This window comes from Embiotoca jacksoni, unplaced genomic scaffold (genome assembly GCF_022577435.1).
Source record: "Embiotoca jacksoni isolate LCO1_2020_lvr unplaced genomic scaffold, fEmbJac1.0.p SCAF_22, whole genome shotgun sequence".
NCBI lineage: Eukaryota > Metazoa > Chordata > Actinopteri > Embiotocidae > Embiotoca > Embiotoca jacksoni.
Genome location: NW_027185363.1, coordinates 2225981 through 2241259, shown reverse-complemented (window position 1 = coordinate 2241259; position 15279 = coordinate 2225981). Strand labels below are relative to the sequence as shown.

General features: G+C 40.8%; 3 protein-coding genes and 1 long non-coding RNA gene across 5 annotated transcripts; 2 read left to right on the top strand and 2 right to left on the bottom strand.

Moving 5' to 3' along the window:
• On the bottom strand, positions 1 to 8628 carry capn10 (calpain 10). The gene is made up of 13 exons (XM_069157205.1): positions 8373 to 8628; positions 7262 to 7513; positions 6565 to 6696; positions 6214 to 6410; positions 5873 to 6102; positions 5651 to 5792; positions 4543 to 4709; positions 4203 to 4459; positions 3919 to 4121; positions 2786 to 3041; positions 1877 to 2070; positions 1697 to 1742; positions 1 to 1111 (listed from the first exon to the last, which is right to left on the bottom strand). The coding sequence occupies exons 2-13, from the start codon at positions 7403 to 7405 to the stop codon at positions 1016 to 1018; spliced, it is 2064 nt and encodes a 687-aa protein (XP_069013306.1). The 5' UTR covers positions 7406 to 7513; positions 8373 to 8628; the 3' UTR covers positions 1 to 1015.
• LOC138202875 (uncharacterized) lies at positions 1986 to 6677 on the top strand. Of its 2 annotated transcripts, XR_011178678.1 has the most exons (5): positions 1986 to 2074; positions 3558 to 3660; positions 3870 to 4529; positions 5657 to 6445; positions 6592 to 6677. It is a non-coding gene; the product is annotated as an uncharacterized lncRNA (long non-coding RNA). The 2 variants fall into 2 exon arrangements; XR_011178677.1 differs by having other exon boundaries at positions 3870 to 6445.
• A 740-nt stretch (positions 8629 to 9368) lies between the features above and the next one.
• Positions 9369 to 14508, bottom strand: ccl20a.4 (chemokine (C-C motif) ligand 20a, duplicate 4). The gene is made up of 6 exons (XM_069157204.1): positions 14428 to 14508; positions 13632 to 13772; positions 10196 to 10384; positions 9905 to 10016; positions 9729 to 9809; positions 9369 to 9629 (listed from the first exon to the last, which is right to left on the bottom strand). Exons 3-6 carry the CDS (start codon positions 10263 to 10265, stop codon positions 9620 to 9622), a joined length of 273 nt encoding a protein of 90 aa, XP_069013305.1. The 5' UTR covers positions 10266 to 10384; positions 13632 to 13772; positions 14428 to 14508; the 3' UTR covers positions 9369 to 9619.
• On the top strand, positions 13743 to 14831 carry ccl20a.3 (chemokine (C-C motif) ligand 20a, duplicate 3). Its single transcript, XM_069157203.1, has 4 exons — positions 13743 to 13912; positions 14048 to 14156; positions 14279 to 14353; positions 14445 to 14831. Exons 1-4 carry the CDS (start codon positions 13837 to 13839, stop codon positions 14491 to 14493), a joined length of 309 nt encoding a protein of 102 aa, XP_069013304.1. The 5' UTR covers positions 13743 to 13836; the 3' UTR covers positions 14494 to 14831.
• The last annotated feature ends 448 nt before the right edge of the window (positions 14832 to 15279 follow it).

Genomic DNA, 15279 nt, shown 5'->3' with positions numbered 1-15279 from the left:
TTGTGTTTGAACATTTTATTCATCATCTCTGATTGCTTTCAATCATCATAAATACACAGCACAGTACCACTGATCAGTTAATTACAGCTTTTTTAGAAGTCCGTTAGCTCCAGTGAATAATCAGAAACCCTGTGACTTCAGCGCACACAGACATGGGTACGAGCGGGCAGACACACACCACCACACATGCGCTGCCTCAACACAAAGAGGACCGGCGGCTTCTTCACATGAGCCAGCTTTCTCTGATATGCCGCATCCCTCGTTTCATCCCTTCCATCCCTCCGCTTGTCATCTGTTCTTGCGGCAACTGCAAACAGTGGCTCTGTTCAGGTCCAAGAGGAGCTGTGGACGGAGTCTGGGGGACAAAAAGGGAACTGGGAGGGTTAGGATGAAATCAGGAACTGAGTGGACTTCTTTAGGTCCAGCCTGACTGACAGTGTTTGTCAGGATTGTGAGCACGTTTCTGGATAATGGACTGTGAAAACCCAATGTATGCGTCTAGAAACAAACAATGCAAGCTAGATAAGAAGCAGAGTGTCTGGGGGGTGAGGGATGGTAGGAAAGCTCTGGGATGGGATGGTATGGCACGGTATGGTGTGGTGTGGTTTTGGTTGGCTCTGCTGTCGCAGACCATCCCCTCGTCCCTTGCCCCCTATGCCTCTGTGAGGACCTTCATGAGAGGGCCCTTTGTTCTGGGCCGGCAGGCGCACCAACGAGTGAATGAGAAAGAGCAGTGGCGGTCTTCTTCAGTGGCGGCTGTTTGTTTATACCAGCCAGTCCCGTCAGACTTCATTAGCAGCCCAGCCCACCGACAACCTCTGATGTCCTAATCGGCGATGAGTGTGTAGCTGCCCGTCAACCCAGAGCCTCAGCGGTTCAGGATAAAGGGGTTTCGAGGATTCCCACTAAGTCTGCCTGCCTTCTCAGCCACTCATGGTACGCGTACATACAGGACATGCGCACACAAACACACACATGGCCTCTGCGGTGAGGTTGGATGATAGAGCTGGTTCTTTCATCGTGGGCCAAGAGGCACAGGGAGGTGAGTCAACGTCGGCGGAGCAGCAACAGTCCCAGAGGACGAGCTCTGCATCACAGAGATGTGAGAGACCTGCCGCCCAGAGAGAGGAGACGCAGGATTATTCAGTGCTGCCATCTTCTGACCACAATCACTAAAATGAGAAAAATATGAGCTATGCACATGTTATTTGTTGCCCTGAAATGTTCAAGCGGGACTTGCTGTCAAGACCCAAAACCATTCGATTTGTTGAGACTGTAAGGAGGTGAAACACCGAGGAAGAGGAGGAGCAGCCTGAGATGAAGGTATGACAATAAAGTTTTATGATCAAAATGTCAGAAAGTGCTGCAACTAACAGTTATTGTTTTGATCGTTCTATGGTTGATGAATTAAAACATTAGTCAGGCATTGTAATAAATGCCTGACATGAAAGTGATCAAATAGTTTGATTGGTCTGATCAACAGTTTGAAGTCCAAAGTATTGAATTGGATAAAACAGAGAAAATAAATCCTCACATGTAGAAACAATCAGAAATGAAACATTTTTGCTTAAGAAACGATTTGAACCGTTAAAAAAATTAAAAATACAAACATTTAATCAATCAATTTCTACAGATTTTTTTAATATAACAATCATTTCAGTGCTACATAATACAGCGTGTGCTCAAATTAACAAACCTCCCGAACGGTTTTCCCCAGTCTTTCCTGACTTTTCACCACTTTCCTGAAAGAAACGCAGATCCACCATCAGCTTCAACAGTTGCACAACGACAAGAACGGAAACTAGAAACTGTGGGGTAAAAGTCGGAATCGTTACGACGCAAAGGAAGAAGCCGAGCTCAGAGGAAGGGAGCTGACCTGTGTATCCTGCGAGCCAGGCTGAGCGTGAAGTTCGCCGAGCAGTCGGGCTGATAAGTGGAGGGCACTACGGTGTAAGCTCCAGGAGGAAGGGAGCAGGCCAGGCTGACGTCCTGCGTGTGACAGTGGGGGACGCAGCTGGCCGCAGGATCCTCATCTCCGGCCGTCGTCTGCTCCGATTCCCCCTCCGATACCTGGGTACGTTGTTAAAGTCAGACACGTAGAATGACGATGGCAGCTTTCACTAATCATTAACAAATTAGACTATATTACCGTCTGTGCAGTGATATAACGAGGTTAACGCCGGTCTATTTCCAGCAGTGGTGTGTAAAGTGGTGCTTAGTCATAATCTAAGATTTAAGAAATGGACGTTTTTTTTTTTTTTAATGGATTAACTCTAATTTGCTTGGAATTTTTCAGGAGCGGTTTAACGGCCTGTTCACTCTTGTTGGTATTTAATTGATTTTAATCTGTTCTGTTTTTGTGTTGGCACAAACTCCCGACACATTTTCCATTGGTGTTTTAAAAATGCCCAAGTTTACTGATGTGCACTTTGCTCCACAAACCAACCACATTAACACACCAATGATGCCTTCATAAAGTCCAGTTTTTTTGCTGTACAGAATAAAAATCTTCACAAACATGAAGCAGCCTGAAAAATTGCTCCATTACAGTCAAATATAGAGCCGGTTTTAGTCTGATAATGTTTCTGTTTGTTTAGTTGTAAGTTATTTATGCCACCACTGCTTTGGGACACTTAGTCACAGACAGAAATCCAAGCACAAGACCTACTTATTTAGTTTAACGCTAGCTCAAACATCTTTGAGTGTTACTGTTAAAACTGAACAGATTGTAAAGCAGAATGAGTGATGTTTAATCACTGTTATCCTTCCTTAATATTTGACTGACCTTATAAATGTGGAAGCCAATCGGGTGCAGGTCGGTGTCAGGGCGGCTCTGCTGCAGGCTAATCCTGACATTAACTTCTGATGTCTCTGCTGACTCATCACACACTGTAAAAGGGAAGTGGGGGTTCTGCCAGTGAGACAGGAAGTTCCTGCTTCCTCCGGCCGTCTTTCCCTCCACCCACGAGCCTCGGAGGTAACTGGTCTCCCACTCACCATCTGTTGTCAATGGCAGTGTGGGCGCTGGGCTTTTCAGGGCACTGAGGAAGACATTAACTTTGTTATGTCATGAATGTCATGGCAGTCAGAGACATAAAGTCTTTACAGGAGGAAAGCTGACAGGGAAAATCCATCTTCTGTTAAATATGTCGAACAGAGCTTATCTAATGTACTTGTTAAATGTCAGCAATTGTTTTACAATATGTCATACTAATTCAAGTGTACGAGTTATTCATTTAAAGCACAATTTTGGACATTTACGACAAGAGTATTAGGGTCCACATAAAAAAAATGTTTTGAGGAGGAAGTAATTTATTTGAATTTTGACAATAAAGTGCTGAGAAAAAAGTTTGAAATGGTCAGAATAGAATATTGTATTTCAAGAATGAAGTCAAACTATTGAGAAGCAAGGGAAGCACCTTGGGATCTCTGTTGCAGTACTGCCTGCACCTCAGACACCACACTCTTCTGAGCTCCTACCTTTCAGGATCAAACAGCTTCATCAATTGTCCTATCATGTCTTGTGATACAATAAATCCTCTTTGTATTGTGTGCAGGTGTTACCATCGATACCTTCGCATCTGTCTATTAAAATTGGTTCTGAAGTACCATTGCAAGCGTTCATCTACACGTGGCATCTTGTAGAATCATATGCGCAAAGTAGGTAGTTTGATACATTCTCAAAAGTTACACTTTAGTTTTGAAATGTAATTTTATTCTGGAAATATAATTTAAACTTTATTCTCGACATGTTGAGTTTTTCCTCAAGAGCAAAATTTGTTTTATTTTTTTTTTTTAAATCCTCCACTTAATTTTTTTCCCCCTTAATGAGGCCGAATACTCCATTGTAGTAATTTGTGTTTCTACAGTCTTTCAGTCATTTTTACAGAGATGACGCCGTCTTCCTGTTCCTCCTACCTGATTGATGAGGAAGAGGAGGAAAAGACCCTGATGAGGAAGCGGGCCTCAGCTCCCGGCTGGAAGGTGCTGGGGATAAGAAGGTAGTACCCGGGCGCCAGCTGCCGGCGGAGAACCACCTCTCTCTCGTAGGCATGGCAGTGAGTAGAAGCACAAGGAGGTTTGTTCAACATCCGGTTCAGATTAAAACGCTTCTTCTCCACCTGGTGAGAATTAAACGTGAGTAACATGATGCCCACCCACACAAAGCACACGCTTGTTTCATGTTTAATGACGGCACATACCTTCCACATGTGCAGAGCGATCGCCTGGTAGTGCTGGTGCTTTGTGTTCGTGCTGTCCCCGGGTGGCATTTGTGCGTATTTCTGTGTGTCTCTCCATTTTCGATGCTGCAGCAGAGACGCCAGTACCTCTCCCCTCTCACACACTTTGAGCCAAAACTTGGGGTTGGTGCTGTAGCTGCTGCTGTTTCGGCTTCCACCGGCAGAGAGCCCTTTTGTCCACCGGCCAGCCAGCTGATGGCTGTGTGTCAGCAGGTTTCCTGTCGGGGCAGGAGAGTCGTCAGGATGCAAAAAAAAAAAGGGGCACCACGAAGGTCAAAAATCCGCAAAGTAAGCGACTAACCAGTATAAATGCTCTTCAAGTGTCCCTCTTCACTGATGGGATACCCCACTGTGACATCATCAAACTGTGACATAAATTCGGCCTCATCCAACCAGAATTCGCCCTCAGACAGCCTGGCTTGTAGGTCTGAAGCACAAACAGGGTCGACACAACCCCAACCTGCACCCCTGCAGAGAGAGACAGAAAGAGACAAATGAAGACGAGATTAATCAAAATGTCTTGACCTCCCTGCACATAGAAACTTTTTGACAGTACAGGTACTGTGGATGCTTAAGACTCTCTCCAAATCCACAATGAATCAAGTCAACAAAGGGCTTAAGGTGTTCTTTAGACCTGATGTACCTGTTTATTAATGCAGTAAGGGTCAATATTAACCAATAAGAATCCCATTCAGAGTAATATTTTGAGATGATTATACTTATGGCAGAAACTGAAGTCTGAAATCACGTTTTCGCCAGTGCTATCAAACTTAGCAAGTTCCCCCAATAGACCTGGTGACTTCAAGTAATGTAAAATAACGTCTAATTTAGCAATTTGGGCCGACCTCAACTCCTTTTCCCTGAAGAACGACACGAATATTTCTCACTGAACATGTGACTGCGGCACTCTACTCTAACTGAGTTTGGTGAGTGAAGGAAAGCAGCAGCACATTCAGTCGACAAATGAGCAGCCACAGAGAAATGTGGATGAGTTGTAAATGTAACAACCAGCCACTGTGACAACCCACTGGTTGTCTGGGAAACCTCTCTCCTTTGTTTTTGATCTAAATGATTCAACCTGACTATTTTCCAAATTTCCTTCTTTTTTTTTTAAACTAAAATCCTCATATTCAGCGTATGTATCCGACCACAGTCTATTCAACAGCCTTCACGACAAGTTTTTAAAACGAAAGATTAGGTTTAGATACATATTGATGACATAATGAAGCTGCTTGGAGTCCAACTTAATTTTCAGTTTCAAAATCTTGTGAATATGTTAACAGGTGACGACGCCATTATAATGCAATTTAGCATGTTTAAACAAGGTTCAAGCTGAATATTTTGATTCAGTAAAATTCCTCGAGGTTAGACACGTCTACAACAGACAAATCTTCATGACACACGTCTACCTCCAGATCCAGGCCCCCCCCCAGCAGCATCTTCCCCAGGGGTTTCTGATCCTGAGAAGGCGCACTTCACTCCCCGACACCTTCTTCACATCCAACCACTCCATGACAGTCAGAGCGTGGTGCTGACCCAGCTCACTCACTCCTAAAACAGGCAAGAAGTTCACGAGCTGATGTGGCACACAATCACTCGCTGGATCATCTACAAGCAAACCGTTTTCTGACCTCCGGGGGTGCTGTGAGTTGAGCAGCTGAGCGCACACTCATCCTTCACAGGGTACAGAAGGTTCAGGTCCAGCCGTCTCCTCCTGACTTGGTCACTGTCCCGCTCGGTTCGCTGCTCCTCCTCTGAGCCCGGGTGTCCCAGGCTCCAGCACTCTGCGAGGCCGCCAGTCAGGTCCACCAGGGCCTCGGACACCTGCCCCGCCCACAGCTGTTCATAAGAACCATGAAGCCTAGAGAGGATCAAAGCCACAGGAAATACGATTTTCAAACTTCACATTACAGGATAGTACAGTAAGTTAAACTGAGAGAGAGAGGACAGGGAAATTTCACAGGCTACGTACTTGGCGTAGGCCTTCTCCAGCAGGGCTACCCAGAAGGCCGTGGGGGACTGGCAGCACGAGAAGCAGAGCGTGGCATTTATACACGGCAGGCGGTCGTCAACGGTCACCTCTGTCCAGTGTCCACGCTGCCAAAAGTGAAACTGAAAGGAGCCCCTGTAGCTGCTGTCACCCCACTGGGGCTGGTCTGGAGGCAGCACCTACACGAGTTCAGAGGACAAGAGCAGTGAAAGAGGTAAACAACATTTCTGACGTTTCACATGCTTGCTGGTGAATGGCCCTCTCCAAATTCAGCACAAAAATCGAAAAAAAAAAAAAAAAAAAATCAAAAAGATAATACAGCTGTTTGTGTACCTTGTCTAAAAGCTGTTTGTTTTTTAGCAGGATGGTGCACGCACAGAGAAACCAGCAGTCTCCCAACAGGCCTTGTTTGGCGTGACCCAGGCTGATGTCGCTCGGGAAGAGAGATGGTGACTGGCAGATCTCCTGGACGTGTGGAAATAAAAAAATAAAGTTGGACTGGGACTGAGTGAAAGAATACTTACTAAACCCTTTAGAGCTAATTCTATATGGCAAAACACTATTGATTTCAAAATTGTTACAATGGAAAAACAGCAGTAATAAAGATAACGTTACAAGTATAACTTCTTTTGTGAACTTAGAGCCTGCAGGCACTCTTTCATCATCATTTTTTACTGCTATTTTATTGCTTTCCTATTATTCTATTATATTCTATTATTGTATTCTATTATTTCTATTATTATCTCATTGCTTCCTGTATGCTGCTGTAGCGGAAAAAAAATTCCCCTCGGGGATTAATAAAGTAACTACCTAACCTAACCTAACCTAAATCAACAACCTGATAGAGAAATCCTTCCTTGGCTAAGCAGGCGATAAAAACTAAATTGGCCACGAACCAAAAAGATTAAGAACTACTTGACATAAAAAAAAATTCTCATTATGTTAACAGCCGGTAAACATCTGACCCGTGGCACATTAAAAATTAAAGGAATTTCCTGCGGCAATTCCAACATCCTCTTGTCACTCTCACCTGCGGGCGTGTCCAGGTGACGTCTCCCTGCAGCCTGGCGAGAGGCGTGGAGCTGTCAGAGAACAGGGACCTGTCCTCCGAGGGGAAGTCCGGGTCCTCGAACAGAGCGGCACCTCCCTGCTCTGCCATGCCCTCCTCTTTCATGGCTCCTGCTTCTTTCAGCCCGGATGTACCTGCTGGATCAGCGGGTGAACCTCATCCAGCTGTGACCATCTTCACTGCATCCACGTACATTTCACGCTCGCATTACACCTAAAAACAAAACATTAGCTACGTTATGTGTTCATGACATTTTGTAGGTTTAGAGCAAAGACCATAAAGAAAAGCTGCTGCAGTTGTGTGCAGCGTTTAACTCCGTTTAACCGTGTTAACTGTGAACTTAAGTTCCATTTTGAGGTACTTGTACTTTAATGCTGCTTTTTTTCTTTTCAGATGTCTATGACTTGTTAACAGCTCCAACAAATAGTGCTTTTTTTTTTTTCTCACACAACATTCATTTCAATAAGCGTCCAAATGATCCAACATCTCACCAAAAATCAAAGATTAGACAGAAGTCCAAAAACTGAAAACAGATTTGTGAATCAGAAATGTTTTTGTTTCTTCTTTCTTCTCCCAGTAATCATCTGACGACCCCTCACAATAATCCAGTAACCCTGAATATATAAAACTGGATATTAGCTCCACCTACAGCAGCTACAACAGTAACATACTGCTTACACACTGATGCTTCAGTATTAAGAATATAATGATGTAATAAATCATAATATATCCGTCTGAGGGCACCAAACCAGCACCTTTACTTTAACAGTTTAACTACACTTTGCAGTTAATACCTCTGTATTTTTTTTGGTCATTTTGTAAATATCTGAACTAATGTGTTCCCTGATGAGTGCACAAATAATTGTTTTTATATCACATAATGTGATAATATAGCGTGAAACCGGTAAAAGTGTATTTTACAGGGGGAGGAGGGAAGGGGGGGGGGACAGGTCTTCATATTTTACCGTAAACTCAGCCGTAATAAGGTGGATGTGCAAATTCAAAGCTGTATGAGTTGTTGGGACACTGACAGGTGGAGTTATAAACGGGGCAGGTGTTTCCGTCTTCTTACCGTGCTGCTCTCTGAAGCATCTCTCTCCTCGCAGCTGGCATCACGACACAGCTACCTCAGTTAGCTTCGGTGCACACCTGCTCCGTGTCGCTTCATCTCCTCCCGGTGTCGGAACCAGAACCACAGACGCTTCTTATCAGCAGGACAGAGTTCATTATGAGGTGCAGTTATGTACGCAGACTCGGCATGTCACGCAGCTGGGAATAAACACGCGGACGGCGTCTTCCGCCTGGATAACGTGGCAGGGCAATCACAGAGTGAATCCTTCCTGTTGCTGCTGTTGACCACTGCCGCCCACTGGTGGCACCCTGAATTACACCCTGAACTACACCCTGAATTACACCCTGAAATACACCCTGAATTATTACTCCGAATTATTGCACTCTGATTTACACTGTGGATCAAATTGTGCAGGGTCACTCACTGTCCTGGATGTCAAGTTTGTTTCTATGGATCAACAGTTCACCATTAAAAGAATAAACACTGGTTGAAGAAAAATAATAAATAAAAAATATTACTTAAGTAAAGGGACTGAAACCTTTCTGTTATTGACTCCATTTTATTGCTCTCTTAGTTGTTGTACCTATTTGTGGTGCGGTTGAGTTAAATGAAAATATGCAGAGAGGTGTTTCCAGTATTCTGTCCAGCCTGGGGTTTTAACAACAATGAGGGCAAACTATTTAGTTATAAATGTAACTAAATAAGGTTTCAACAGGAGCTGAACATTATAACCTTGATGAGAGTAGGATTTATTTCAGTGTTGATGTACGTTGTATTTGAGTTTCAACTACATATCCTTAATGACCCTGAAATTAAGTGTACATTGATTTCTGTCCTTTAGTACTATTTGAAGTACTGGTATGCCTACTTTACTTCCCCTCTGTTATTCTGTCACTTTTTTCTTCTGTTTTCCCCATTTCTATTCTCACTTCAAACTTCCTCTCCCTCCTCATCCCATCAGACAGTAGATTACGAGATGCTCCTCTGTCTTTAAAATATATTTATTTTCTTTCCTTTACAGTGAGCACTAATACTGCTGATGTTTGTAGTATTTTTGAAAATGCCTATAAAAAACATTCAGGTTCTTAAAATTACTTGAATATAAATATATATATATGTTGTGTTTATTTTTCTTGAAATCAATACATTTAAAGTTTTACAAATATGACATTAATTAATTTTAAAATGATACATTCATTGATGTCTTTATGTCTTTAAGTTGATTTTCTCAGATGCTCTCCATGTGCTCAACGTTTTCTGTTTAAAAAAAAAACACAAAAGGGAGAACATTATTACATAGTCACATAAGACTTAATCAGTGCTGGTGTTTGAGGTTGAGTAAAGACAGTATCTTACTGATGCATAGACTCCATGGCCTTCTGCACCCACATACTGTCAGGATCCGCACAGACAAATCTGCCTTTCACCATCTTGAAACTGTTTTCAGACAAGAGAAGAAGTTCAGACATTTAGCAGAGCTGACAGTTGATAATTTAAAGTTCGTTGTTTCAGATGGCATTTGCTTTTCTTACATCACTGCCTTGATGTTGCAGTACTCCTTCCTGTCTTGGATCCTGTAGCTTCTCAGCACTTTAACTGGGAGTGGAGTTTCATGGTATTGTGTGCAGCAGCTCTTCACGGGACCTTTAAAGAAACGAATCATAGACATCTCCGTGAAAACAGGGGCCGAAAACACACTTAATGACCCACTTCAAAGCACAAAGTACAGAACAAGTGACTCCTGTGTTGTGATAAATCAATAACATTAATGAAATGTAACACGTCACCATGTTGCTGTTAAACATTGGTGAAGTCCTACTCACCGCTTTCACTCAGCGCCACCAGCAGCAGCAGCAGCACGGAGACACACACAGCTGGATTCATCCTCTTCATCTGTCAATCAGTTTTCTGATCGGGATTCTGAGTTGGGATGACTTGATGAGGTGTGTCTCTGCCATTGAAGTTTAAATACTGTGTGAAATGGAGGGGGAAATTTTCCACCGATCGAGGACCTGGTGGGAAACATCTTTACCATTGTGTATTTGGGTCAAGCGAGAAGTGACGTACAGTTCAACTTTTACCCACAATAGTTTGTGGTACAAAACCCCCTCTGCTGTGACACATAATAGGGGAATAAAGACATATACAGGATATTTACTCATGTATATACATGTTGTACTTATTCAAGAATTAAAAAAAAAAGTATCATAAAATAATGTTGTGCTTTATGACAAATACTGGAAAAGTTGTACATCCACAATTAATACCTTGTTGTTATTAATATGTATTATTTATTTAATTCCATGTAATAAACATCAGGGCAATGTTCTTTACCTGGACACCGTACTTTATTACAATGAGGTCCTTCCACTTTACTAGATTACTTTGATTTTATGCTCCTCCATCTTTGAGAGGCTACTTTAAACTGCTGCATTTCTTTGACAGCTATAATTACTTTAATGCACACAATATGTGATTGTTTTATAAGATATTTTTTATTTTCATACTTTAAACCACACACTGTTTACAATGTGGTTAAATTCACTCGACAAGCTTAAAATGCTACATTCACAGTAATGCATTAGTAGCAATAAAGCAGAAAAACAATACAAAGTAATATTAAATGTCAGCAAAATGTATACTCATGTTACTTAGACAGCATATTGTAGTTTTACTTAACTGAAAGCAGTACCTTTATTCAGTAGGAGTACTGAATACAGAGTAAAAGTTTTAACGTAGCAATTCTAAATGTTTACTTTTAATATAGAGTAATATTTATGCAATAATACTGCTACATTACAGTAAAATATCTGAATACTTGTTTCACCTCATAAATTGACCTGGTTTAAAGAGAAATCTAAGAACAAGAAACATAATGTTCAGTAACCCCAAACCTCAGAAACAAACATCCTGCTAATCTGTTGCATTATAGACCACAGTAGAAGGTCTGTAACTATGACTGCAAACAATATTTAATGTTATTTATTGTCCCAGTTTTATTGTGTCTAAGTCCATTTCTTTATAAGTTTGTGTATACAATGAGATGCAGTAAAAGGAAAGTTTAAGAGTTAAAAAAAAGAAAGGTTCTTGCCTTAAAATGCAACACATTTTTGAGACCCTCACTTCCTGCAGTCTATTGGAAAAGTTAAGTTTCAGTCATTTAAAAATCACCTATTTCATGATGGCTGTATTTCAGTTTCAGTGTGAACAAGCTTACTCTCCCACTGTCAGGTCTTACTGGGGCACTCGAACAGAGCAAATATTGTTCATGTTACTAGTAAGTTGTGCACTTATACTACTCTGACAGATCAAAACGTCTGCTGTTAAAAGGCAGATTACAGATATGACTCTTCGTGTGAGTCGGGGGAAGCTCTGCTCCGAAAGCTCTTCATTTCTCTTTTGTCTGCCTGAACTTCCATTTTACTTTCAGTGACAATGTGTCGCTTGATGTCTTGTTGTCACAGTTAAAGCAATATTCCCATGCATATGAATTTTAAAGGAGCAATATATACACTTTTACAAAAATAGAAAGAGCATAACTGGGATTTAGCCCCATTTAATTTGACCGTAGACTTTATTTTTCAGCACTTAAATCAGATATCAGGAGGAACAACTGCAGTGACCAGGAACCCTTTCATAGTTTGAGTGTTGCAGTGAAATAGTCTCCAAAGATGTGAACTATTCCTTTTATGTCACATAAAAAATTAAAAAAAATCACCGCACTGAGTACCCACTGATTCACATCAGTACCCACAGTAGATAAGAACTACAAACACTACACATTAAAATTTGGAGAGGTTCACAGAATAGTTTGGAATATAGAAAGAAACTCTTATTCAGAGGTCAGATTTGACCTTGAATTTAGATTCACTTGAAAAGAAAAAGAACAGTATTTTGTCTCACTGTTAATATATAAATGATGGAGCTGAATTATAAAGTGATAAGAGTTATTACACAATGACAATATAAATGCTGCAGGAAATCAGAAACGCGCTATAACTCAGCCATGCTGTGGTTTTGTTGGAAAGTTCATCATGAGCAATTAAACAAAAGCATATTGTGACCTACTTCAGTGCACTCTTTTTCCTTTGATGCATGCATCTTGAGTTTATAGAAAGGGTTCCTCTGACCTAGAAAGAGCCTTCATACATCTTCCAAGCTAACCACTTGCCTCGGCCCACATCACGAAAGTGTACAGAGGTCTTTGGTGAAGAAGCTTTTCATCCTCCGTAAACTGTTTTCCAAATGTCATATTTTTCTAAATTTATCATTTTAATGCCTTATATGTATTATGTGCATGATGAGAGCCACAGAAAGTAGCCGCACCTTGAAAAGTTCCAGTGTTGCACGGGTATTTTTAGGACTCTGTTTTTGTTAAGGTGTGGTGATACTTAACAATTCAATGTTTGCCAGTTAAACTGGCTTGTACTTATATGTTCAACGCCTTTTTTAATGTTTTGTTTTATCATGTTTGATCAACATTTAATGCACTGAGGAATGTAAAATACACGTATTCTTAAGTATGTTCCTTTCATGCCACTATAAAAGCTTTTACTTTTCTCTATCAGCTTTAGTTACTTGCCAATTTACTAGTTATTTTACAGCTAATAAAATACATTTCTTTGTTGAAGATTAAACTTTTCCACCCTAAATATAAGCAGAAATTAAACAATTAGTTGCTAGAAACTCAAGTGGCAGCAGTCGTTTGAGTTGATTTTCATTTAAAAATACCAAACAATTCATCACTCCAGCTTCTCAAATGTGGCAATTTGCTGCTTTTCCTTTCAACATTATCCTCTTAAATATTTTATTTCTTAACATTTTGAAGTTTTAAGATTTATTTTCAAGATTATAAAGGAGTCACTTCTATATATTCAAAATTCATTCTTATACAACAAAAATAATTGATTATTGTTAATGATTTATAATAGTAGGCTGCAGTTACACAGGACATTTGTCTGCATATCGTACTTTTACTTCAGATACTTTAAAGTAATAATCTTTTTGTCCCAAACTTGACCTTTGAACACATTTTTAACATGACAACATTTCTGTATTTGGAGTTTTTCAGACTGATATGATCTGTGGAACTATAAACAAATATTCACACAAATAATCAGTACTTCCTCGTATTCACGGATCAACGACAATACAATACCATGACTTCTACTACTGTGTGTGTTTGTGTGTGTGTGGTTGTGCGTGAGGGGGTGTGGGGGGGTGTCTGTCTGTAATTTATGTAATATCCCTCCATCTTACCCTTTTCCTTTCATTGGGGAAAATGCAGGGTTTTTCTGTGATGGTGTGACACTCCTACTGTGGGCAGAGCTCATCTGTGTCTCAGGAGTATATAAGGCCGCTGTGATCAGCAGCTTGCCACCAAATCCTCTCTGACTCCACCTGAGGACAAGCAAGAAAGACAACAGCTCAGTTCAGAGACACTGCTGCCAACACAGAGGAAGATATGCAGTCAATCAAAGTCACAGTGATGGCGATCACTCTGCTCACCGTTTGTTTGCTGGCCACAGACACATCTGCAGGTATGTAATTATATCTGCCTCCATGTTTTTCTTTCTTTTCTTTTTTGTATCATTTAGTGGATGTGATAGACACACATTTTACTTTCTTTTACTTTTCCATTATCTGATCAAATTGCCTTCTCCCCTTTTTCACAGTACGTGCTGATTGCTGTCCAAAATACATGAAAGGCAAACTCAGATTTTCTATTATCAGAGGGTACTCAGTGCAGACTGTCAAAGAGATGTGTGACATCGATGCCATCATGTGAGTATGAGCAAAATCATCTTAATCTCCTGTTTCTCAATCAGATTACATGATACAGAAGACAGCATTAGTGTTCACCATAAGTGTATGAATAATAATCTTACTTCCTTTTTGATCTATAGTTTCCACACAACCAAAGGTAAAGCATGCACCGATCCTTCTTTGAGATGGGTGATGATCTATGTCAACCTTTTAGGGTAAGATTTTCAGCCAACAAAATATTGAACAATTATTTGGATTCTGCAAGAAAACAACAAGAAAATTAACTCACCTCAACTATTATTCCAGGAGTGAAGCCCAGAAGGTTCACATCAACACCTCACAAGCTCAGGAGTAGACGTCACAGATAAAGATGTCAGTCTGTCTGTGTGTGACAGCGGAGTCCAAACAAGCTGCTCTCTATCTCAGCCTCGCCTGCTATCCAGTAACCAAGGATGTTTCACTGCTTTATGATTTAGTGGACTGACTGACAAACCTGCTGACAATAGAAAAAAACTGCTTTTAAGCAATGCAGATATCAGCTCAGTTGTAAAAGCATTGTATATATATATTTTTTTTTTCTTTTTTATATTTCTGTATTTTTTTTGTGTGTAAGATTTTGTTTTTGTACACGGGAAAGAAAAATAAATTGTTCCATTAATTGTTTTGTGATCTCATATTAAAATATAAATAATACCCATTTGACGTCAGTCTCTTCTTTGTGCATGTGGAAACTTTACAGACAACAGTATGTACTACACACAGGTAGCATGGCACTCTTTTTTTTTTTATCTAACTTCCTTGCCTATCTTCTCGTGGTGATAAAATTCCCCCTTTGGAAGTTTTGTGCCTCGTGACCAAATCTGGAAAACACTGTGCGGTGAAAGTGCTGTGACAACAGTAGGAGGAAGTCGTGCGGCTGTTTATCTAAAGCACGCAGCGAAGCAGGTATTTCTGTGTTGACACTCGAGCTGCTATAAATGCTGACATCAGCTGTGGTTGTTTAATTTAAAGATCATAGTTTATTGATCTTTTGCAGCCTGCTGTTTTCCACATGGTGTGTCGTTTAACTTCCTGTAATCCTCCCAGACTAAATACATTGTGTTTGTTGCAATGCATCTTTTTAAACTATTGCATATAGGTT